The 25,991-nt window shown below is 54.8% G+C and overlaps 1 protein-coding gene across 1 annotated transcript in view; it reads right to left on the reverse strand.

The window, feature by feature from the left end:
* Positions 1-25,773, reverse strand: part of SSH3 (slingshot protein phosphatase 3) — a 196,500-nt gene extending 170,727 nt beyond the window's left edge. The window contains exon 1 of the mRNA XM_086953267.1: positions 25,327-25,773. Within this exon, the coding sequence (XP_086809393.1) occupies positions 25,327-25,386 (60 nt within the window). The 5' untranslated portion in view covers positions 25,387-25,773. The remainder of the gene's footprint in view (positions 1-25,326) is intronic.
* Between the last annotated feature and the right edge of the window lie 218 nt (positions 25,774-25,991).

A 25,991-nucleotide genomic window follows, 5' to 3' on the forward strand; every position in this document is an offset into this window, starting at 1 on the left:
AGTTCTAGTGCCGAAACCTCACACCCAGGGTGGTAAGAGAGAGATGAGGTTTTGCGTAGACTACAGGGGTCTCAATGCAGTCACTAAGACTGACGCCCACCCAATACCAAGGGCAGACGAGCTTATCGATAGATTGGCTTCGGCCAACTACTTAAGTACGTTTGACCTGACAGCTGGGTATTGGCAAATCAGGTTAGCTGAGGACGCCAAGCCTAAAACCGCATTTTCGACCCCTGGTGGGCATTATCAGTTCGTGGTAATGCCCTTTGGTCTGAAAAATGCACCTGCCACCTTCCAACGGTTGGTGAATCACGTCCTTACTGGGCTGGATGACTTCTGTGCGGCGTATCTTGACGATATCGCTGTCTTTAGCTCCACCTGGGAGGATCACCTGGTCCACCTGCGGAAGACGTTAGAGGCACTGCAAGCAGCAGGTCTCACTATCAAGGCCACCAAGTGCCAGATAGGGCAGACACAGGTTGTGTACCTGGGCCACCTTGTAGGTGGAGGTCAGGTTCAGCCACTGGAGAGCAAGATACAGTCAATCAGGGACTGGGCTCCTCCAACCACCCAGACTCAGGTTCGAGCTTTCTTGGGCCTGACTGGTTACTATAGGAAGTTTGTCAGGAACTATGGTTCCATTGTGACACCATTAAACGAACTGACAAGTAAGAAAATGCCAAAAAAGGTTCAGTGGACAGCGAGCTGTCAAAAAGCATTCGATGACCTAAAGCAGGCCATGTGCACGGCGCCTATCCTCAAGAGTCCGGACTACTCCAAACCATTCATTGTCCAAACAGATGCTTCTGAGTTGGGTGTGGGAGCTGTTCTTTCTCAACTGAATTTTGATGGTCAAGACCAGCCCATTGCTTTTATAAGCAGAAGGCTGACCCCTAGAGAGAAGAATTGGTCAGCTATTGAGAGGGAGGCCTTTGCTGTGGTTTGGGCCCTGAAGAAGCTGAGACCATACTTGTTTGGTACTCACTTCAAGATTCAGACCGACCATAAGCCCCTCTTGTGGCTAAATCAGATGAAGGGTGAAAACCCCAAACTGCTTAGGTGGTCCATTTCCCTACAGGGGATGGACTTTACAGTGGAACATAGACCTGGTACTGATCATGGCAATGCCGATGGGCTCTCCAGATATTTCCACTTAGAACAAGAAGACTCACCTGGTCAAGGTTAGCTTATTGTTCCGACGTTTGGGGGGGGGGGGGTCATGTAGGAGAGTAGGGTCTGCAATCCTATGATCACCCAGATTTTTTGCTTTTGTTTCACTGGTTTACGACTTTCTCTGGCTGTGGGCCTGCTAATCAGACCCACAGCCTGGCTGTTCTCTTTCTAAATTACGATATGTACCCTAGGTGCATTTACCAATTGGTACTGGGCCACCTTATCAGACCCTGTAACTCAGGGCATAGGTGTACCCAGGGCCGCCAGGGGCTGCAGCATGTATTATGCCACCCCTGGCTGGCCTCCTAAATTTGACACAACTGGCTGCATGACAGCTGGGGCGAAGTCGTGTAATCACCCTTTGCTTTAGGTATAGTAGTTCTATATCTAACCATACAATGGACACCCGAGTTCCTATCAGTCACTCCTATGGCAGGCCTTAACAATCCTGAAGGCAGAGTGCGTGGGCTCGTGTGAGCTAGGTTCAGGCCCGAGCCGAGCCCGGTTGCAGCTTGCGGAATCAAGACCCAATAGCTGTTCCATGATAACGCATACCATATCGGTAACTCCAGTGTCGCGTTATCAAGGCATGTCGAGTAAGGTGTCATACGAATCGGGGTGCTGCCCTCTCACCAAGTCTGGCGATGAGGTTAGCATCCCACCCTTCTAGAGGGACACGACATGTACGTAACTGTGAACCCCGGTTAAAGTTAACTGAAGCCTCAGCTCCACAAAATGGATGCTGCCACCACAGACACGAGTCTGACCTCCTGCTGCTGGGAGTCCTTCCAGCGAGGATCGCTTGGACAAAGGGTTTCCTGTCGGGGGCGGTGTTCGCACCGTCCCAGACAGGGTTTGTGTATTCTGGGTAGGTAGGGCTTTGGCGAGAAGGTGACTGCGGAGTGGCACCCCGGTGCTCACTACGCAGCTGCCGGTTAGAACCAGTTCCAGGGGCGACAGCCCTGGCCTGGGGAAAGTCCGGCAGGGGAGAGGGGTGTAACTACCCCCCTTCCTGGTCCCACCCTTAGGGCAGGACCTAGTCATGTACCCACCCCTTTCTTTAGAATAAAGGCCGGAGCGGGGACCCTTCCAAATTAGATCATCTTTGATTCAAGAACTACTTTCTACGAAAGGACATTCAAGACTCTTCTCAAGATTTCTCCCTTGTGACTAAGGAGTAGTCACCCTGCATCAGCGGGCACCAACTAAGAACTCTGCGGTTTGCTGTAAGTCCTTCCTCAAGGAATCCTACGGCCCAGCTCGACGAGAACCGGCTTCCCTGGCACCTCTGACCTCTACCCACGTCATCAGCTCAGCTGTGATCTGTGGGTGCGACGAGACCTCGAGGGACCGGCCATCATCAGAACCTGCACGCTCTTAAAAACCAGCACGACCATCGAGGTAACTCTCTGGTGAGTGCTCTGGGGTCCGAGAAGCCCCGACCCTGAGCCGCTCCAGCACCGAAGTGCAGTCTCCCCAGCATCTCCACGATCTGCGTGGGGCCCTTCTGCTCGCTGCTCAGCACGTTGTCTGGTCACTAGCCGCTGGCTTGTGTCCTTCTGTGACGACATCCGAGAATCATCACTGCTGGTCTGGTTGCTCCAGACTGGCCCTTGCTTCCATCTTTGCGAGAAGCACTCCGGACCCTCCTGGTCCACTCAAGACGCCCTCTTAGGCCCACCACGTGGCCCTGAGAACTGCCAAGGCTTGTTGCCCCATCCTGGGCCCAGCGACGCCGACAGCATCATCCTTCGTGGGACAGCTCGCACCTCCGCCGTGGTCGCCGATAACGCCTCCTGGTCCGTGAGACTGCAGAGCCTAGCGTCGCCCACTCACCTGGTCGAGGTGACGGCCAACCGGTGCCTTCCTGGTACCCTCTGACTACTGGCTAGTAGTACGAACTTGGTCCCCTCTGCTTTCAGGTTTCATCAATCTCCGATCCAGGCTTGGATCTCTACGAACTATTCAGCACTGGTCGCCGGCCAGCAACTCCTTTTCTTCCGGCTCCTGGCTCGTCAGCGAAGACCCCGACGCCTGTAAGACTTGTGCAGCCGCAGCCCTCGTGGCTAGGTAACTCGGCATTTCGGTGCCTGAATAGCCTCCTTACTCTAGGGTCCCGAGTCCCTCGCTTCCGACTTGCCTTATGGGGTCCGCCCGAGACCTTAATCTTTCCGTGTCCTCGGACACTTGTTTCTAAATTGTGCACTTGAAGTATTTGCTAAAGAGATTTGGTTTGTGCTTAGTACCCTGTCCTCATAAAGAGTACAGGGCTGTTGTGATTCTTAATAAATATACTGTTTATTTTCATAACACTTGTGTGGTGTCCTTTCACTGGGTGTTCAAGGGGTACATGTGTGGTAAACAGCTGGCTTAACACGCCCTCTCGAGTCTTTAGCCTTAGACTGCTCGTATCCACGCTACTAGGATAGCTGGTCTATAGGTTGACTTACAACCAAACACCATAAGGGTCGTTGGAACGATACATAGCGGTCGCTAGAATAGCGAACGTTGCATATCGGGCCAACTTCTCACAACAGGTACTCTGGGACGAAGAGTGCCGGCACTTCCCTGCAGGACACAGGTACTCTGGGACGAAGAGTGCCGGCACTTCTCTGCAGGACACAGGTACTCTGGGACGAAGAGTGCCGGCACTTCTCTGCAGGACACAGGTACTCTGGGACGAAGAGTGCCGGCACTTCTCTGCAGGACACAGGTACTCTGGGACGAAGAGTGCCGGCACTTCTCTGCAGGACACAGGTACTCTGGGACGAAGAGTGCCGGCACTTCTCTGCAGGACACAGGTACTCTGGGACGAAGAGTGCCGGCACTTCTCTGCAGGACACAGGTACTCTGGGACGAAGAGTGCCGGCACTTCTCTGCAGGACACAGGTACTCTGGGACGAAGAGTGCCGGCACTTCTCTGCAGGACACAGGTACTCTGGGACGAAGAGTGCCGGCACTTCTCTGCAGGACACAGGTACTCTGGGACGAAGAGTGCCGGCACTTCTCTGCAGGACACAGGTACTCTGGGACAAGGAGTGCCGGCACTTCTCTGCAGGACACAGGTACTCTGGGACAAGGAGTGCCGGCACTTCCCTGCAGGACACAGGTACTCTGGGACGAGGAGTGCCCACACTTCTCTGCAGGACACAGGTACTCTGGGACAAGGAGTGCCGGCACTTCTCTGCAGGACACAGGTACTCTGGGACGAAGAGTGCCGGCACTTCTCTGCAGGACACAGGTACTCTGGGACGAAGAGTGCCGGCACTTCTCTGCAGGACACAGGTACTCTGGGACAAGGAGTGCCGGCACTTCTCTGCAGGACACAGGTACTCTGGGACAAGGAGTGCCGGCACTTCTCTGCAGGACACAGGTACTCTGGGACAAGGAGTGCCGGCACTTCTCTGCAGGACACAGGTACTCTGGGACAAGGAGTGCCGGCACTTCCCTGCAGGACACAGGTACTCTGGGACGAAGAGTGCCCGCACTTCTCTGCAGGACACAGGTACTCTGGGACGAAGAGTGCCCGCACTTCTCTGCAGGACACAGGTACTCTGGGACGAAGAGTGCCCGCACTTCTCTGCAGGACACAGGTACTCTGGGACGAAGAGTGCCCGCACTTCTCTGCAGGACACAGGTACTCTGGGACGAAAGTGCCCGCACTTCTCTGCAGGACACAGGTACTCTGGGACGAAAGTGCCCGCACTTCTCTGCAGGACACAGGTACTCTGGGACGAAAGTGCCCGCACTTCTCTGCAGGACACAGGTGCTCTGGGACGAAAGTGCCCGCACTTCTCTGCAGGACAGAGGTGCTCTGGGACGAGGAGTGCCCGCACTTCTCTGCAGGACACAGGTACTCTGGGACGAAAGTGCCCGCACTTCTCTGCAGGACACAGGTACTCTGGGACGAAGAGTGCCCGCACTTCTCTGCAGGACACAGGTACTCTGGGACGAAAGTGCCCGCACTTCTCTGCAGGACACAGGTACTCTGGGACGAAAGTGCCCGCACTTCTCTGCAGGACACAGGTACTCTGGGACGAAAGTGCCCGCACTTCTCTGCAGGACAGAGGTGCTCTGGGACGAGGAGTGCCCGCACTTCTCTGCAGGACAGAGGTGCTCTGGGACGAGGAGTGCCCGCACTTCTCTGCAGGACACAGGTACTCTGGGACAAGGAGTGCCGGCACTTCTCTGCAGGACACAGGTACTCTGGGACAAGGAGTGCCGGCACTTCTCTGCAGGACACAGGTACTCTGGGACAAGGAGTGCCGGCACTTCTCTGCAGGACACAGGTACTCTGGCTCAAGGAGTGCCGGCACATCCATGCAGGACACAGGCACTCTGGGACAAGGAGTGCCCGCACTTCTCTGCAGGACGCAGGTACTCTGGGACAAGGAGTGCCCGCACTTCTCTGCAGGACACAGGTACTCTGGGACAAGGAGTGCCCGCACTTCTCTGCAGGACACAGGTACTCTGGGACAAGGAGTGCCCGCACTTCTCTGCAGGACACAGGTACTCTGGGACAAGGAGTGCCCGCACTTCTCTGCAGGACACAGGTACTCTGGGACAAGGAGTGCCGGCACTTCTCTGCAGGACACAGGTACTCTGGGACAAGGAGTGCCGGCACTTCTCTGCAGGACACAGGTACTCTGGGACAAGGAGTGCCGGCACTTCCCTGCAGGACACAGGTACTCTGGGACGAAGAGTGCCCGCACTTCTCTGCAGGACACAGGTACTCTGGGACGAAGAGTGCCCGCACTTCTCTGCAGGACACAGGTACTCTGGGACGAAGAGTGCCCGCACTTCTCTGCAGGACACAGGTACTCTGGGACGAAGAGTGCCCGCACTTCTCTGCAGGACACAGGTACTCTGGGACGAAAGTGCCCGCACTTCTCTGCAGGACACAGGTACTCTGGGACGAAAGTGCCCGCACTTCTCTGCAGGACACAGGTACTCTGGGACGAAAGTGCCCGCACTTCTCTGCAGGACACAGGTACTCTGGGACGAAAGTGCCCGCACTTCTCTGCAGGACACAGGTGCTCTGGGACGAAAGTGCCCGCACTTCTCTGCAGGACAGAGGTGCTCTGGGACGAGGAGTGCCCGCACTTCTCTGCAGGACACAGGTACTCTGGGACGAAAGTGCCCGCACTTCTCTGCAGGACACAGGTACTCTGGGACGAAAGTGCCCGCACTTCTCTGCAGGACACAGGTACTCTGGGACGAAAGTGCCCGCACTTCTCTGCAGGACAGAGGTGCTCTGGGACGAGGAGTGCCCGCACTTCTCTGCAGGACAGAGGTACTCTGGGACGAAGAGTGCCCGCACTTCTCTGCAGGACACAGGTACTCTGGGACGAAGAGTGCCCGCACTTCTCTGCAGGACACAGGTACTCTGGCTCAAGGAGTGCCTGCACTTCTCTGCAGGACACAGGTACTCTGGGACAAGGAGTGCCGGCACTTCTCTGCAGGACACAGGTACTCTGGGACGAGGAGTGCCCGCACTTCTCTGCAGGACACAGGTACTCTTGGACAAGGAGTGCTACCTCTCCTCTGCAGGACACAGGTACTCTGGGACAAGGAGTGCCCGCACTTCTCTGCAGGACACAGGTACTCTGGGACAAGGAGTGCCACCTCCGCTCTGCAGGACACAGGTACTCTGGCTCAAGGAGTGCCGGCACATCCATGCAGGACACAGGCACTCTGGGACAAGGAGTGCCCGCACTTCTCTGCAGGACGCAGGTACTCTGGGACAAGGAGTGCCCGCACTTCTCTGCAGGACACAGGTACTCTGGGACAAGGAGTGCCCGCACTTCTCTGCAGGACACAGGTACTCTGGGACAAGGAGTGCCCGCACTTCTCTGCAGGACACAGGTACTCTGGGACAAGGAGTGCCCGCACTTCTCTGCAGGACACAGGTACTCTGGGACAAGGAGTGCCCGCACTTCTCTGCAGGACACAGGTACACTGGGACAAGGAGTGCCCGCACTTCTCTGCAGGACACAGGTACTCTTGGACAAGGAGTGCTACCTCTCCTCTGCAGGACACAGGTACACTGGGACAAGGAGTGCCCGCACTTCTCTGCAGGACACAGGTACTCTGGCTCAAGGAGTTCTGCCTCTTCTCTGCAGGACAGAGGTACTCTGGGACGAAGAGTGCCCGCACTTCTCTGCAGGACACAGGTACTCTGGGACGAAGAGTGCCCGCACTTCTCTGCAGGACACAGGTACTCTGGCTCAAGGAGTGCCTGCACTTCTCTGCAGGACACAGGTACTCTGGGACAAGGAGTGCCGGCACTTCTCTGCAGGACACAGGTACTCTGGGACGAGGAGTGCCCGCACTTCTCTGCAGGACACAGGTACTCTTGGACAAGGAGTGCTACCTCTCCTCTGCAGTACACAGGTACTCTGGGACAAGGAGTGCCCGCACTTCTCTGCAGGACACAGGTACTCTGGGACAAGGAGTGCCACCTCCGCTCTGCAGGACACAGGTACTCTGGCTCAAGGAGTGCCGGCACATCCATGCAGGACACAGGCACTCTGGGACAAGGAGTGCCCGCACTTCTCTGCAGGACGCAGGTACTCTGGGACAAGGAGTGCCCGCACTTCTCTGCAGGACACAGGTACTCTGGGACAAGGAGTGCCCGCACTTCTCTGCAGGACACAGGTACTCTGGGACAAGGAGTGCCCGCACTTCTCTGCAGGACACAGGTACTCTGGGACAAGGAGTGCCCGCACTTCTCTGCAGGACACAGGTACTCTGGGACAAGGAGTGCCCGCACTTCTCTGCAGGACAGAGGTACTCTGGGACAAGGAGTGCCCGCACTTCTCTGCAGGACACAGGTACTCTGGCTCAAGGAGTTCTGCCTCTTCTCTGCAGGACAGAGGTACTCTGGGACGAAGAGTGCCCGCACTTCTCTGCAGGACAGAGGTACTCTGGGACGAAGAGTGCCCGCACTTCTCTGCAGGACAGAGGTACTCTGGGACGAAGAGTGCCCGCACTTCTCTGCAGGACACAGGTACTCTGGGACGAAGAGTGCCCGCACTTCTCTGCAGGACACAGGTACTCTGGGACAAGGAGTGCCCGCACTTCTCTGCAGGACACAGGTACTCTGGGACAAGGAGTGCCCGCACTTCTCTGCAGGACGCAGGTACTCTGGGACAAGGAGTGCCCGCACTTCTCTGCTGGACGCAGGTACTCTGGGACAAGGAGTGCCCGCACTTCTCTGCAGGACGCAGGTACTCTGGGACAAGGAGTGCCCGCACTTCTCTGCAGGACGCAGGTACTCTGGGACAAGGAGTGCCCGCACTTCTCTGCAGGACGCAGGTACTCTGGGACAAGGACTGCTCGCACTTCTCTTTAGGACACAGGTAGTCTGGGACAAGGAGTGCCCGCACTTCTCTGCAGGACACAGGTACTCTGGGACAAGGAGTGCCCGCACTTCTCTGCAGGACACAGGTACTCTGGGACGAAGAGTGCCCGCACTTTTCTGCAGGACACAGGTACTCTGGCTCAAGAAGTGCCTGCACTTCTCTGCAGGACGCAGGTACTCTGGGACAAGGAGTGCCGGCACTTCCATGCAGGACACAGGTACTCTGGGACAAGGAGTGCCCGCACTTCTCTGCAGGACACAGGTACTCTGGGACAAGGAGTGCCCGCACTGCATGACAAGGAGTGTCCGCACTTCTCTACAGGACGCAGGTACTCTGGGACAAGGAGTGCCCGCACTTCTCTGCAGGACACCGGTACTCTGGGACAAGGAGTGCCCGCACTTCTCTGCAGGACACAGGTACTCTGGGACAAGGAGTGCCCGCACTTCTCTGCAGGACACAGGTACTCTGGGACAAGGAGTGCCCGCACTTCTCTGCAGGACACAGGTACTCTGGGACGAAGAGTGCCCGCACTTCTCTGCAGGACACAGGTACTCTGGCGCAGGGAGTGCCTGCACTTCTCTGCAGGACGCAGGTACTCTGGGACAAGGAGTGCCGGCACTTCCATGCAGGACACAGGTACTCTGGGACAAGGAGTGCCCGCACTTCTCTACAGGACGCAGGTACTCTGGGACAAGGAGTGCCCGCACTTCTCTACAGGACACCGGTACTCTGGGACAAGGAGTGCCCGCACTTCTCTGCAGGACACATGTACTCTGGGACAAGGAGTGCCCGCACTTCTCTGCAGGACACAGGTACTCTGGGACAAGGAGTGCCCGCACTTCTCTGCAGGACACAGGTACTCTGGGACAAGGAGTGCCCGCACTTCTCTGCAGGACACAGGTACTCTGGGACAAGGAGTGCCCGCACTTCTCTGCAGGACACAGGTACTCTGGCTCAAGGAGTGCCTGCACTTCTCTGCAGGACGCAGGTACTCTGGGACAAGGAGTGCCGGCACTTCTCTGCAGGACGCAGGTACTCTGGGACAAGGAGTGCCGGCACTTCCATGCAGGACACAGGTACTCTGGGACAAGGAGTGCCTGTACTTCTCTGCAGGACACAGGTACTCTTGGACAAGGAGTGCCCGCACTTCTCTGCAGGACACAGGTACTCTGGGACAAGGAGTGCCCGCACTGCATGACAAGGAGTGTCCGCACTTCTCTACAGGACGCAGGTACTCTGGGACAAGGAGTGCCCGCACTTCTCTGCAGGACACGGGTACTCTGGCTCAAGGAGTGCCCGCACTTCTCTGCAGGACACAGGTACTCTGGGACAAGGAGTGCCCGCACTTCTCTGCAGGACACAGGTACTCTGGGACAAGGAGTGCCCGCACTTCTCTGCAGGACACAGGTACTCTGGGACAAGGAGTGCCACCTCCGCTCTGCAGGACACAGGTACTCTGGCTCAAGAAGTGCCGGCACATCCATGCAGGACACAGGCACTCTGGGACAAGGAGTGCCCGCACTTCTCTGCAGGACACAGGTACTCTGGGACAAGGAGTGCCCGCACTTCTCTGCAGGACACGGGTACTCTGGGACAAGGAGTGCCCGCACTTCTCTGCAGGACACGGGTACTCTGGGACAAGGAGTGCCCGCTCTTCTCTACAGAACACAGGCACTCTGGGACAAGGAGTGCCCGCTCTTCTCTACAGGACACAGGCACTCTGGGACAAGGAGTGCCCGCACTTCTCTGCAGGACACAGGTACTCTGGGACGAAAGTGCCCGCACTTCTCTGCAGGACAGAGGTGCTCTGGGACGAGGAGTGCCCGCACTTCTCTGCAGGACAGAGGTGCTCTGGGACGAGGAGTGCCCGCACTTCTCTGCAGGACACAGGTACTCTGGGACGAAAGTGCCCGCACTTCTCTGCAGGACACAGGTACTCTGGGACGAAAGTGCCCGCACTTCTCTGCAGGACACAGGTACTCTGGGACAAGGAATGCCCGCACTTCTCTGCAGGACACAGGTACTCTGGGACGAAAGTGCCCGCACTTCTCTGCAGGACACAGGTACTCTGGGACGAGGAGTGCCCGCACTTCTCTGCAGGACACAGGTACTCTGGGACGAGGAATGCCCGCACTTCTCTGCAGGACACAGGTACTCTGGGACGAGGAGTGCCCGCACTTCTCTGCAGGACACAGGTACTCTGGGACGAGGAGTGCCCGCACTTCTCTGCAGGACACAGGTACTCTGGGACAAGGAGTGCCCGCACTTCTCTGCAGGACAGAGGTACTCTGGGACAAGGAGTGCCCGCACTTCTCTGCAGGACAGAGGTACTCTGGGACAAGGAGTGCCCGCACTTCTCTGCAGGACAGAGGTACTCTGGGACAAGGAGTGCCCGCACTTCTCTGCAGGACAGAGGTACTCTGGGACAAGGAGTGCCCGCACTTCTCTGCAGGACAGAGGTACTCTGGGACAAGGAGTGCCCGCACTTCTCTGCAGGACAGAGGTACTCTGGGACAAGGAGTGCCCGCACTTCTCTGCAGGACAGAGGTACTCTGGGACAAGGAGTGCCCGCACTTCTCTGCAGGACAGAGGTACTCTGGGACAAGGAGTGCCCGCACTTCTCTGCAGGACAGAGGTGCTCTGGGACAAGGAGTGCCCGCACTTCTCTGCAGGACAGAGGTGCTCTGGGACAAGGAGTGCCCGCACTTCCATGCAGGACACAGGTACTCTGGGACAAGGAGTGCCCGCACTTCCATGCAGGACACAGGTACTCTGGGACAAGGAGTGCCTGTACTTCTCTGCAGGACACAGGTACTCTTGGACAAGGAGTGCTACCTCTCCTCTGCAGGACACAGGTACTCTGGGACGAGGAGTGCCCGCACTTCTCTGCAGGACACAGGTACTCTGGGACAAGGAGTGCCGGCACTTCTCTGCAGGACACAGGTACTCTGGGACGAGGAGTGCCCGCACTTCTCTGCAGGACACAGGTACACTGGGACAAGGAGTGCCCGCACTTCTCTGCAGGACACAGGTACTCTTGGACAAGGAGTGCTACCTCTCCTCTGCAGGACACAGGTACACTGGGACAAGGAGTGCCCGCACTTCTCTGCAGGACACAGGTACTCTGGCTCAAGGAGTTCTGCCTCTTCTCTGCAGGACAGAGGTACTCTGGGACGAAGAGTGCCCGCACTTCTCTGCAGGACACAGGTACTCTGGGACGAAGAGTGCCCGCACTTCTCTGCAGGACACAGGTACTCTGGCTCAAGGAGTGCCTGCACTTCTCTGCAGGACACAGGTACTCTGGGACAAGGAGTGCCGGCACTTCTCTGCAGGACACAGGTACTCTTGGACAAGGAGTGCTACCTCTCCTCTGCAGGACACAGGTACTCTGGGACAAGGAGTGCCCGCACTTCTCTGCAGGACACAGGTACTCTGGGACAAGGAGTGCCACCTCCGCTCTGCAGGACACAGGTACTCTGGCTCAAGGAGTGCCGGCACATCCATGCAGGACACAGGCACTCTGGGACAAGGAGTGCCCGCACTTCTCTGCAGGACGCAGGTACTCTGGGACAAGGAGTGCCCGCACTTCTCTGCAGGACACAGGTACTCTGGGACAAGGAGTGCCCGCACTTCTCTGCAGGACACAGGTACTCTGGGACAAGGAGTGCCCGCACTTCTCTGCAGGACACAGGTACTCTGGGACAAGGAGTGCCCGCACTTCTCTGCAGGACACAGGTACTCTTGGACAAGGAGTGCTACCTCTCCTCTGCAGGACACAGGTACACTGGGACAAGGAGTGCCCGCACTTCTCTGCAGGACACAGGTACTCTGGCTCAAGGAGTTCTGCCTCTTCTCTGCAGGACAGAGGTACTCTGGGACGAAGAGTGCCCGCACTTCTCTGCAGGACACAGGTACTCTGGGACGAAGAGTGCCCGCACTTCTCTGCAGGACACAGGTACTCTGGCTCAAGGAGTGCCTGCACTTCTCTGCAGGACACAGGTACTCTGGGACAAGGAGTGCCGGCACTTCTCTGCAGGACACAGGTACTCTGGGACGAGGAGTGCCCGCACTTCTCTGCAGGACACAGGTACTCTGGGACAAGGAGTGCCCGCACTTCTCTGCAGGACACAGGTACTCTGGGACAAGGAGTGCCGGCACTTCTCTGCAGGACACAGGTACTCTGGGACAAGGAGTGCCCGCACTTCTCTGCAGGACACAGGTACTCTGGGACAAGGAGTGCCACCTCCGCTCTGCAGGACACAGGTACTCTGGCTCAAGGAGTGCCGGCACATCCATGCAGGACACAGGCACTCTGGGACAAGGAGTGCCCGCACTTCTCTGCAGGACGCAGGTACTCTGGGACAAGGAGTGCCCGCACTTCTCTGCAGGACACAGGTACTCTGGGACAAGGAGTGCCCGCACTTCTCTGCAGGACACAGGTACTCTGGGACAAGGAGTGCCCGCACTTCTCTGCAGGACACAGGTACTCTGGGACAAGGAGTGCCCGCACTTCTCTGCAGGACACAGGTACTCTGGGACAAGGAGTGCCCGCACTTCTCTGCAGGACAGAGGTACTCTGGGACAAGGAGTGCCCGCACTTCTCTGCAGGACACAGGTACTCTGGCTCAAGGAGTTCTGCCTCTTCTCTGCAGGACAGAGGTACTCTGGGACGAAGAGTGCCCGCACTTCTCTGCAGGACAGAGGTACTCTGGGACGAAGAGTGCCCGCACTTCTCTGCAGGACACAGGTACTCTGGGACAAGGAGTGCCCGCACTTCTCTGCAGGACACAGGTACTCTGGGACAAGGAGTGCCCGCACTTCTCTGCAGGACACAGGTACTCTGGGACAAGGAGTGCCCGCACTTCTCTGCAGGACACAGGTACTCTGGGACAAGGAGTGCCCGCACTTCTCTGCAGGACGCAGGTACTCTGGGACAAGGAGTGCCCGCACTTCTCTGCAGGACACAGGTACTCTGGGACAAGGAGTGCCCGCACTTCTCTGCTGGACGCAGGTACTCTGGGACAAGGAGTGCCCGCACTTCTCTGCAGGACGCAGGTACTCTGGGACAAGGAGTGCCCGCACTTCTCTGCAGGACGCAGGTACTCTGGGACAAGGAGTGCCCGCACTTCTCTGCAGGACGCAGGTACTCTGGGACAAGGAGTGCCCGCACTTCTCTGCAGGACGCAGGTACTCTGGGACAAGGAGTGCCCGCACTTCTCTGCAGGACGCAGGTACTCTGGGACAAGGACTGCTCGCACTTCTCTTTAGGACACAGGTAGTCTGGGACAAGGAGTGCCCGCACTTCTCTGCAGGACAGAGGTACTCTGGGACAAGGAGTGCCCGCACTTCTCTGCAGGACACAGGTACTCTGGGACAAGGAGTGCCCGCACTTCTCTGCAGGACACAGGTACTCTGGGACGAAGAGTGCCCGCACTTTTCTGCAGGACACAGGTACTCTGGCTCAAGAAGTGCCTGCACTTCTCTGCAGGACGCAGGTACTCTGGGACAAGGAGTGCCGGCACTTCCATGCAGGACACAGGTACTCTGGGACAAGGAGTGCCCGCACTTCTCTGCAGGACACAGGTACTCTGGGACAAGGAGTGCCCGCACTGCATGACAAGGAGTGTCCGCACTTCTCTACAGGACGCAGGTACTCTGGGACAAGGAGTGCCCGCACTTCTCTGCAGGACACCGGTACTCTGGGACAAGGAGTGCCCGCACTTCTCTGCAGGACACAGGTACTCTGGGACAAGGAGTGCCCGCACTTCTCTGCAGGACACAGGTACTCTGGGACAAGGAGTGCCCGCACTTCTCTGCAGGACACAGGTACTCTGGGACAAGGAGTGCCCGCACTTCTCTGCAGGACACAGGTACTCTGGGACGAAGAGTGCCCGCACTTTTCTGCAGGACACAGGTACTCTGGCTCAAGAAGTGCCTGCACTTCTCTGCAGGACGCAGGTACTCTGGGACAAGGAGTGCCGGCACTTCCATGCAGGACACAGGTACTCTGGGACAAGGAGTGCCCGCACTTCTCTGCAGGACACAGGTACTCTGGGACAAGGAGTGCCCGCACTGCATGACAAGGAGTGTCCGCACTTCTCTACAGGACGCAGGTACTCTGGGACAAGGAGTGCCCGCACTTCTCTGCAGGACACCGGTACTCTGGGACAAGGAGTGCCCGCACTTCTCTGCAGGACACAGGTACTCTGGGACAAGGAGTGCCCGCACTTCTCTGCAGGACACAGGTACTCTGGGACAAGGAGTGCCCGCACTTCTCTGCAGGACACAGGTACTCTGGGACAAGGAGTGCCCGCACTTCTCTGCAGGACACAGGTACTCTGGGACGAAGAGTGCCCGCACTTCTCTGCAGGACACAGGTACTCTGGCGCAAGGAGTGCCTGCACTTCTCTGCAGGACGCAGGTACTCTGGGACAAGGAGTGCCGGCACTTCCATGCAGGACACAGGTACTCTGGGACAAGGAGTGCCCGCACTTCTCTACAGGACGCAGGTACTCTGGGACAAGGAGTGCCCGCACTTCTCTACAGGACACCGGTACTCTGGGACAAGGAGTGCCCGCACTTCTCTGCAGGACACAGGTACTCTGGGACAAGGAGTGCCCGCACTTCTCTGCAGGACACAGGTACTCTGGGACAAGGAGTGCCCGCACTTCTCTGCAGGACACAGGTACTCTGGGACAAGGAGTGCCCGCACTTCTCTGCAGGACACAGGTACTCTGGCTCAAGGAGTGCCTGCACTTCTCTGCAGGACGCAGGTACTCTGGGACAAGGAGTGCCGGCACTTCTCTGCAGGACGCAGGTACTCTGGGACAAGGAGTGCCGGCACTTCCATGCAGGACACAGGTACTCTGGGACAAGGAGTGCCTGTACTTCTCTGCAGGACACAGGTACTCTTGGACAAGGAGTGCCCGCACTTCTCTGCAGGACACAGGTACTCTGGGACAAGGAGTGCCCGCACTGCATGACAAGGAGTGTCCGCACTTCTCTACAGGACGCAGGTACTCTGGGACAAGGAGTGCCCGCACTTCTCTGCAGGACACGGGTACTCTGGCTCAAGGAGTGCCCGCACTTCTCTGCAGGACACAGGTACTCTGGGACAAGGAGTGCCCTCACTTCTCTGCAGGACACAGGTACTCTGGGACAAGGAGTGCCCGCACTTCTCTGCAGGACACAGGTACTCTGGGACAAGGAGTGCCACCTCCGCTCTGCAGGACACAGGTACTCTGGCTCAAGAAGTGCCGGCACATCCATGCAGGACACAGGCACTCTGGGACAAGGAGTGCCCGCACTTCTCTGCAGGACACAGGTACTCTGGGACAAGGAGTGCCCGCACTTCTCTGCAGGACACGGGTACTCTGGGACAAGGAGTGCCCGCACTTCTCTGCAGGACACGGGTACTCTGGGACAAGGAGTGCCCGCTCTTCTCTACAGGACACAGGCACTCTGGGACAAGGAGTGCCCGCTCTTCTCTACAGGACACAGGCACGCTGGGACAAGGAGTGCCCGCACTTCTCTGCAGGACACAGGTACTCTGGGACAAGGGATGCCGTCTCTAATAGATTTCCATTTCAAACACTGGTCAGGACTGAGATGCGCTGGCTGAGCTGTGACTGAGGACGTCCTGCAGGCCTGGACTGATGCACTCCCACGTCACCACATGCCTGTCACTCCCCTCCCCCCACTCATTCTTGCTCTAACCTGCAGGTTCGCTCAGGTGGGCCTCTGCACAAATACCTCTCCCCACCTGCGGCTCGAATTACACAAGCACAGGCAAAGGAAGGCACAGAGATTTCGAGATGGTGAAAGCGGTGAACGGTCCTCGTTTACTTTGCATTCTGGGACCTGTAGTCCTGTCTGTACCAGACAGGAAACAGGAAAGGTGTGACCCAGAGACCACAGAAGCCATCATTAGATTCCAAAGCCATGAGGTTTCAGCCAGGTGCCCTCACCACACTACAATGCGTGACCCTGGACAGATTACGTCACGTCCTTTAATCCACTATAGGTGCCAAAAAGTGAAAGTTCTTTGAAGCAGACATAACGGATGAGTAATTGTTTGGACCAATGATGGAATCTTTGTTAATTTGATTACACCTACTAATGAATTTGTCATGTATGAAAATTTGCTGTACCCTGCACTTTGCACTTTCTGCTCAGGTTTTATGATTGTGTGTTTCAATGTTTTTAATTGTGTATAACGTTAATGCACTTTTATGGTTTGAATCAAAACCGAATAAAGTCTTTTTGACTTGACTTGACATAACGTATTAAACAAGCACTGGCAAAGTCCAATGAATATCCAATGTGTATATGCCAAATATGCTATTTATTGTTATTCTTCTTTGTTCAAAGGAGACAAAATCCCGCCAACTCGTTTCGCAAGAAGAAGAGATACTTATTAAGGTATCGAACAGTGATGAAGATTTTTCAGATCAGTGCAAACCGTGACAAATCCACGTGATCTACAATGAGCCGTGATTGATTACACTTTGGATGGAACATTGGGACCTGGATACATAATCTCCGAATGCACCTTCATGTTATCACTTTAAGCCCTGATGAAGCTCTAGAAGCAGTTGGAACGAAACGCGTTGGCTGGATTTTCTCCAATTTGAACATAGAAGAACAATTAATGGTATATTGGTAATACACACATTGGATATGGATTGGACTTCGATGTTTGCTGGTGTCTTTGATCTGCTGGACAGTGGCACCGGACACCAGCCGTGGCCGGACACTGTGCACAGGACTTAGTACATCGTACATATGTTGATTGAGGTGCGGTCTGTATAGTCAGCCGTGTTTCCATTGATTATTTCATGTAAAATTGATTGCTCGATTGTCGATTATGGTCAAAATATAAATAAGATTCTGACGCATACATCACGGCGGGCACAAACTGTGGTGCAGTTATTTATAAAAGTATGCGCGAAAGGGCGCATTTGAGGGGAAGGAGAGACCCAGTCGCAAGAAGCACCTGTATAGTTGTTTAAGAAATCCAAAACTGCTTGGGGATTTGTGGGGGAAACAATGAAGGAGCGAATGAGGGAGAAGGCAACACAGGAGGGGTTAGGGGCCCTTCGTGAGGAGGACAAATGTAAAGTGAAGAGACGATAGGGGGCAGGGGGTACTGCAGAGAGGAAGCAGTCACGGGGCAGAGAGCCGTCCCAAGGACGAAAGAAAAGAACCAACCATATGCAAAGCAATAGGTCTCGCCTATGCAAGAGCTCCTGGCCTTGCAAGGTCTTCTAGCCATGTTGTAACCCAGTGAGGTTGCCCTTCAGCAGAACTAAAAGTTTGTTGTGACTCAGAGTGTAGTGTGGCGTAGAGTAGGGTAGAGTGGAAAGGATATGCTTAGAGTAGCAAAGCACGGAGGGACTTAGGCAGGCCCGGACTGGCCGTTGCGGGCACCGGGCAATCCCCCGGTGGGCCGCATGGTTGGGGGCCGGTTTTGGCCCCCTGGGGGCCGTTTTTGTTACAGGGCCGTTATGCTGCAAAAACGGCCCTGTAACAAAAACGGCCGAAAACCGGCCCTGGCACAGAGCGCGGCCACACCTCCCCCTCCTCCCGGAGGAGGGGAGGGGGCCGGCCGAGCACTTTGCCAGGGCCGGTTCTGGTTCCCAGTCCGGCCCTGGACTTAGGACAGTGTTGGGCGGCGTGGCACAGAGGAGAGTGGCAGTAGCGTAGAGAGGGGTGGAATAGCATAGAGTAGAGTACAGTAGAGTACAGTAGAGTGGCAGACAGGAGAGTGGCATAGAGGCGGAGAGGTGTGGTGCAGCTGCCAGGGCAGCAGACTTTGGAGCACAGGGCTCACGGTTCGATCCCCAGCTCCGGCATGTGACTCTGGGCAATAGCTCGCTTAATTTCCCACGACGGCCCCCAACGCCTTGAGACCCGTAAGGGTGAGTAGTTGGCCCTTTACAAATATGGATTTACATTTACATAGACAAGAGTGGCATTCATTGTGTGAAGAGAAGGGGAGTGGGTTAGAGTATAGTGGATTAGACTGGAGTGGTGTGGAATAGAGTGGGGTGAATGGCATACAGTAGAGTGGAGCAGAGTGGTTTAGCGTAGAGTGGCACAGAGTGGGGTGAATGGCATACAGCAGAGTGGTTTAGCGTAGAGTGGCATAGAGTGATGTAGAACAGAATGGTGTGGAATAAAGGGCCATCGAGTACAGTAGCATAGAGTGACATGGAATAGAGTGATGTACAGCAGCATAGAGAGGAGTGCTGTAGAATAGCAGAGTGGAGTGGCATAGAATGGGTAAAGTAGATTTTTTTATTTTTTATTATTTAGAAAGTTTTATATAGCGCGAACTTGATCCCAAAGGATATCAGAGCGCTTTACAATTTGAGGCAGAGGTAACAACATGGGGAATCTAATGGGCATTGAGAGGTTTACTCCCTTCCATGCAGTCACTGCCGCAGGACGCCAGCGACATTCTCCTCCTCAGCACCCGTTACTCTCCCTTCCAAGTGCTTGCTTACTTTGGGTTCAAGAGGTATGTAACATACTGGCCTACTCACATGGTGCCACCAAGTGACACAGGATATCAGCAACCCATCACATGGTCTTGCGGTAAGCAACAGATATCACACGGTGGCAGGAAATCTGTAAATAGTGGTTTTCCAGCTAGTTTATGGTGTACTTTTACATTTGCACCACCACATAAAAAGCCATCATCCTACACTGGTGGATCTGCAAGGGAGTACAACACTTTGCATTTGCGATACCGCTTAGTCAATAGGTGATTCCACAAAGAAATTGACAATTAAAATTAGTCAAAAATTATTTTTGCTAATTTTTTTTTTCTAATCTGAACTACTTGAGTAAAGTCCCCCAATCCATTGTATTTGAGATTTAAAGAGGACTCTAGTCAGTTAGGCCTTAAAAGAGTCTTTTAGAGTGGTCTAAATTCTGTCCACGGTTCTGGCATAAAGTAGATCGGTACAGAGTAGAATGGAGTAGAGTGGCACAGAGTGGGGTGAAATGGCATAGAGGAGAGTGGCACGTAGAGTGGCCTAGAGTGGTATGTAACAGCAGGGTGTGGAATAACGGGCCATCGAGTTCAGTAGCATAGAGTGGCAGAGACTACAGTGGCATGGAGTAGAGTGACGTGGAGCAGCATACAGTGGGGTGGAGTGGCATAGAGTGGCTTACAGTGGAGCGGCATAGAGTGGGCAAAGTACAATGGCATGGCGTGGTGTACAGTAGAGTAGCTCCAAAGTGTGGTCCTTCATGGTGGACTGCAGCACCCAGAGTGTTGTCCACCCCTCACATCTATCGATTCCCAATCAATCGTTTATAAAGAGCATCGAATCACCCGGGAGGGTCTCGGGGCGCTGGGGATGGTGGGTGCTGCGTGGTGGATTCCCACAGCCCTGGAGAGCATCTCTCCCCAAGGGGGTGACGTCAGAGCGCTGCGGCGTGGCGGACAGACAATGTCCATGGCACTTATTTCAGGAATCCACACAGTATACATTACATATAAGGAATCTAAAGGAGCTCATTTGCATAGTCCATGGTCATCCTGAAAACCCTACGTTGGCCACCGCTGGGGTGGAGGACAGCAGGACGGAGCAGGATGGCGCCTGGGCTGAGGAGGTGCCAGGCTTCGAGGAGCTTCTTACCCATGCTAGAACATGTGCGCTTGTGACTGCTTGCACTCCCAGGGCCCAGGGCGTGGGGTGGTTAGTGATTGATGGCAACCCAGGTGCTCGCCTCTTCGTGGGCAGGCAGAGTAGCTTAAAAGGCCTGACTTCACCCACGGGTGGGGGTGGCCAAGCCTGTAAAGCCGGTCTAGCCAGGCCGGATATTTGCACAGCCCAGGGCCAGTTTTACTGCCTGCTGTGACACACTCACAGTGGTTCGGTGCAGGGCCGCCTCAACAGCATTATAGGCCCCTGGGCAAAGCAGTGCGCTGGGCCCTGCCTACAAAACCAAGCACACAAATAAAAATATTTAACAGAAAATTTGCGTTAAATTCTGGTCTGCATGGGGCCCCAATGCTCGTTGAGCCCCTGGGCAACTTCCCACCGTGTCCATGCGTTAAGACGGCGCTTGTTCGCCGAGTGTCCGAGGTTGTGCACAGGGCTTTGCAGAAGCCCAGACTTTGGTCAGCACCCAGGCCTGATGCACTGATGCTTCTACTGGTGGCAAAATGTATTTGTTTCAGGCTGGTGGACTTCCGGTAGCCGGGCAGTGCCTCTGGCGCAGGGCGGCGGGCCATGTAATCAGCATTTGGGTTGAAGAGGGACAGCCCCTGGATAAGGGACACTGGTTGGCCAAATGGGCCTCAAAGGCGGTCTTTAATGAGGCAGTGGACTTCAAACGTTTTAATGCCCCCCCCCAAACTAGGAAAAATAAACCACAAAAATCAGCCCCCCTCCTCAAAAATGTTCACAATTATTCTATTAAACGGCAATGTTGAAATATGTCTAGACTTATTTTTTGGAGTTAAGTTCTGTTACCATTTAAAAAATGCAATCAAATACATGACAGCCAAACATACTATTCTGCTCAGGCAGGCCTTACTAACGTGTAAAAGTATCCACAGTAAATCGGTGCTTAATTTGAGCCAGTGCACTTAATTGTCAACACCTGCGCTTGTGATAGTCTGCCACGAGGTGGCGCTCTCTAGCTAATTTAGAGATGACCACAACAACACAATTATTCATTTAATCTACATTAAAAATGACCTTTGAAGTGCTGTCAAAGTCATTTCTATAACTTTGGGGGCCTAGAATAGTCCGAATTGTCCCACTGATAGGAGTGTGATGGTTGGTACTTGTGTTGTTGCCGTCATTTGCAGCGTGGCACGGGCAATATGTGGTGCAAGCTGCAGTGACCTCCGAAGAGAGCCCTGGCACTCATTTCTTTTCAAATTCAGCACTGCCACAGTGCGATTATTAGAAGTGGGTGCGGGTTCTGAAGAATATTTGGAGTCCTTTCTGTTTTGACACCTTCTCCCAACCAGGATATAAAATCATAAAAGAGGTTAGCGATGGCCCATTCCTTTTTCTCCTGAAAACAAAGCACTGTTATCAGCATAATGCTACTGTTGCCCAGAACCTGGCACCCCTGGGATCACTTGAGGGTGCCCGTTGGGTATTGCAGCGCCCACTCGAGGAGCATGCCCAATGATCAGGGCCGGACTGGAAACCACAACCGGCCCTGGCAAAGTGCTCAGCGGGGCCCCCCTCCCCACTCGGGGGGCAGAGGGGGGGCTGGGTTGGAGGTGCCACCGAGCTCTTTGCGGGGGGCGGATTTCGGCCGATTTTGGTACAGGGCCGATTTTCGGCCCTGTAACAAAAACGGCCCCCAGGGGCACGAAACCAGCCCCGACCCGTATGGCGCACTGGGGGATTGCCCGGTGCCCGCTATGGCCAGTCTGGCCCTGCCAATGATGAAGCATTCACCCAGCTGGCTGGGTGTGTGAGGGCCCTTAATCCGAAAGGAGCAATTCCCCATCCTCATTCCTGGTAGACAGTCACATACACACTTCCTCTTAGTCACTCCTGGTCTCTTTGGGAACTGCATACTCCGTTATTTGATATCACTTAAGACCCCCCTAGGGGGCCCGCCTCTCAGTTTGAAGACCCCTGTCCTGAGGGGTGACGTGGGTCCAGGCTAAAGGAGTGGTCATGCAGGCCAAGGGCATAATGCAGGACCATGCGGTGCAGGGGGGCCCCAGCCCTACAGGGAGCCCCCTTCAGTCCACACTCAATAAATATCTGTGGCACATGGAAGACTCAGGGGCCCCTCATTACATTCTGCAGGAACCCCATCATTTTACACCACTGGTGCAGCCAGCATAGGTTTGCAGAAGTCTTCAATCTGTGGGGTGCGACCCCCCCAGGGGGGCCCTGGAGTCCTGAGAAAGGGGCGAGCATTCCCCAGCTTCACTTGTGACACAATCAAAAACATTTGCTTTCCTTTTGGAAGACTAATTTAGATCTTTATCAGCTGAAGTTTTATCAACGGAGTCTCTAGTGCTGGAAAGCCTGCATGCCAGAGTACCTGCTTGCATGAATGAAATGCAAATGTGCCCATCAGTTAATCTGTGAGTGTACAGGGTGCTTGGGAGCTGTTCTGGCTTTAATTGTTCAAATCACTCCAAGCTTTGTGATGACCAAGATTTGTTTTTTTGAGTGGTAGCGCAAAGAGTTAACAACTGGGCTGTGGAGTGCTTGCTTTTAATTTTAACTGCATTCACACAGCCTTTAGTACTCCTAAAGAGATGCTGAAGGGACAGTTATGTAAAACAGAATTGCATTACTTATGCTCTGGCATTACTAAAATCTTTATTTTGGAAGCACTATTTTATTGTAAAACTATTTGCACGTTTTGCAGCACTATCTTACACTGTGTGTAATGCAAGTAGAAAATCATGACTTACATATTCACAGTGCTTCCCGTCATAGGCTGTGACCTCATAGCAGTAAAAATAAACGTCACTATTCTGTAGTGCACCAATTAAGATTTAATTCTGTGGCTCTCTGGTTACACATAGACCTTTGCAGAGCGTTAACTAATATAGGTTTCATAATGTGCTACAGTGCATTTCCCAGTAGGTGCCAACTTTTTACATTTATTTGTCATTATGCTGCCCATTATTGATGATGTAAGACCTAAAAAACTTACAGTATGTCATGGGGCTTATTAATGAGAAGCTTGCATCACCAGAGGAAGCATTTCAACCATCCGTATGAGGCGGTGCAAAGTCTCCCTGCGTGGCTTCGGATGGCCTCAGAGATATGGAGGAAGACAAAGCACCGCAAGTCATTGCGTTGCCCAACTCTGCGTCAAGGAGGGGTTCCATGGGCTTTGCGTGGGACACTTGCACAACATCCATGGATTTTAATACTGCCCATATTTACAAAACCAAGTAGATCTGGGGGGGCTCCAAAAACAAAACGCCTCCCCAGCGGAGGCGCGATGGGGAGAAATCCTTGCATTTCTGCTCATTCTTTTCTCTTTCCAGGTGTGCTGCATTCTACAGCTCAAATAGAGAGAGGAAAACATCCCTTTTGGGATTGTATTCGTGAAGGAAGGTGCCCCTTCCTGCCTATGTTGGTGCCAACGCAAGGGAAAAGCACAGGGTTCATGGTTCGATCCCCGGCTCCAGCAGCAGCTCAGCCCAGCACTGTGTGACTCTGGGCAGTAGCTCACTTAATTTCCCCGACGGCCCCCAGCGCCTTGAGACCCGTAAGGGTGAGTAGTTCGCTCTTTACAAATACAGATTTATTTCAATAAATACAGTGCATTCCAGCCCTTTCACACTGGCATAGGGCAGCACGGCAAGAAGACTTGCAGCGTAGCCCTACTGTAAATTGTCATAAATGAGGCCCTTTGCATTTATCTACACCTTTGACTACACCCCCACGCTCACTGACCTTTGGTTTGCTAAACACTTATTTTTATTTCCCCACTGAAAAAATTATTTGATGTTGGAATTTGGGGATGGTTGTCAATGACAAGTACCAGGTTCTAGAACATTTTTATCAAAAAAGGGGTCCTTACGCCTAAAATAATTTGACAAGGGGGTCTCGGCATCAAAAAGTTTAAATACCTCTTTAGAGGGACTCGACTTCTGGCTCAGGCCAGTGAACCATGTGGCTTGGGAATGGGGTCTGATTGGAGGGGGGGGCTGTCTTGCACTGGTGGTGAACATGCTCAAAGCTCATGTCAAACAACAGTAGAGTGTCAAAAGACAAGCACAAAAACAGAGAAAAAAAAAGAAACAACCTCAATGGTTCACACTGGAAATCATTAGGGATTTCTTAGGAAGCCCTCTCTCTCCACCCTGGGTGGTGACATGCTTCATCATCGGGCCCACCAGGAGACGCCGAATGCCCCCCTGGTGTGCTACAACGCCAGGATGCTGCGGAGCTGGTTTTTCGTGACAATAGTGTGAAAAAAGATTTGGGATTTAAAAATGTCAAGGAACTGTACCACACAAAAGTTTATTCAATGGTCAGCTCGACACATATGTGAAGGGAAATCTACCAAATAATGGTTTGGATATTCCCACTTAAAGTGGTGTCAAAGCTTGCCCAGAACTTTTTGATAGTAAGATGATGCCCCCCGGAGAGGTAGAGACCATGGCTGCTTTTTTTTTTTTTTTTTTTTTTTACAAATTAAGCAAACAGCAGATCAACAGATGTTTTAGGAACAAACCTAAGAACCAAAGCACACTTAACACTCACCATATCCCCCCTACTCCCCCCCCCTCCCCCCCCCCCAGGGCACAGCCCCGCGCCCGCATCACCCAAAACACAAGTAACAGTCTCACCACCAACTCCCGCTATAGAAGCAGCGAACGCACAGGTAACTCGCATTGAACGACTACAACACCCAGAATGCATCGGGTGGTCACGCGAATGCCCAGGGCTAGAAAGTGTCTGTGATGACGTGAAGTGGCCACGTAGGTCAGGTAAGGCCTGTTGACCTTACCCCCAAAAAAACCTCCCCCCATTGTGTAAACCTGCAACCACAGCCCTCAGTTTATTAAAAAAGAAAAAAAAACACCACAAGGCGCCAAGAAGACGAAGGGTTTCGAACACTGCGCTATATAAACCCACATACCAATGTCTGGCAGCCCCTAAACACCCATTTGCCAAACGGAGGGTGACTTCAGAGAGCGCATACACCAGTGTGCCAGGCCAGGCAACAAACGAAACATGTATAATGACTGCAAGAAGCCTAGCGCCCAGAGGCCCCTTTATTTATAGTAGGCGCCCCGGCTCCCACACCCGTGGGCACTCACCTTGGTGGGCGTCGAGTGCCCGCTGCCCGAGGGGGACCGGTGGAGGGTGATGAGGGCCATGATCGTGCCCGGAGACGGGGTGCCCTTCGCCCTCTCTCGGACTGGCACCTCCCGGCCGCGGCTCCTCACCGGCAGCGCCTCGCCGGGCACGCGCAGGCTTCAATGGGCATGCGTATCCGGCCACTATGCCACACCGGGCCTTGGACGGCTTCCAAGGTGCCCGGGCAGCTCACGTGGGTGGCGGTGCCAGCTCGGTCCTGTCCCGGGGCCAGGAGTGTCTTGTGCCCTTCAGACGTGTCACAAGATCCGGGATCCCGGGTCCGGGCACTTTCCGGGGTTCGCGTCTCTCTTCAAAGTTTGGGGGGACTTCCAGCCGGAACTTAGGTTCGTTCACCCCGAGGCCCCGACGCCAAAACTTTCTTCTCACGGAGTTTAACCAGGAAGGGCGGGCCGTGGGCAGAGGAGCTCCGGTTCAGAAAACACCCCCGCCCCGCCCCGGGGGGGAGGGGCCCCCGGTGAGGGGAGGGGCCCCAAGGGGGAACTTGAGGATGGGGCAGCGGACCAGGGTGTGCAGCGACTGGAGGGCCTTAAAACAGCGCCCCCTAGGGGGGAGGGGTCGGACGTGTGAGGGGTAAGAGGGTGCAAGGAGGGGTGCACGCCTACAA

Source organism: Lissotriton vulgaris, chromosome 1_2 (genome assembly GCF_964263255.1).
Source record: "Lissotriton vulgaris chromosome 1_2, aLisVul1.2, whole genome shotgun sequence".
Taxonomy (NCBI): domain Eukaryota; kingdom Metazoa; phylum Chordata; class Amphibia; order Caudata; family Salamandridae; genus Lissotriton; species Lissotriton vulgaris.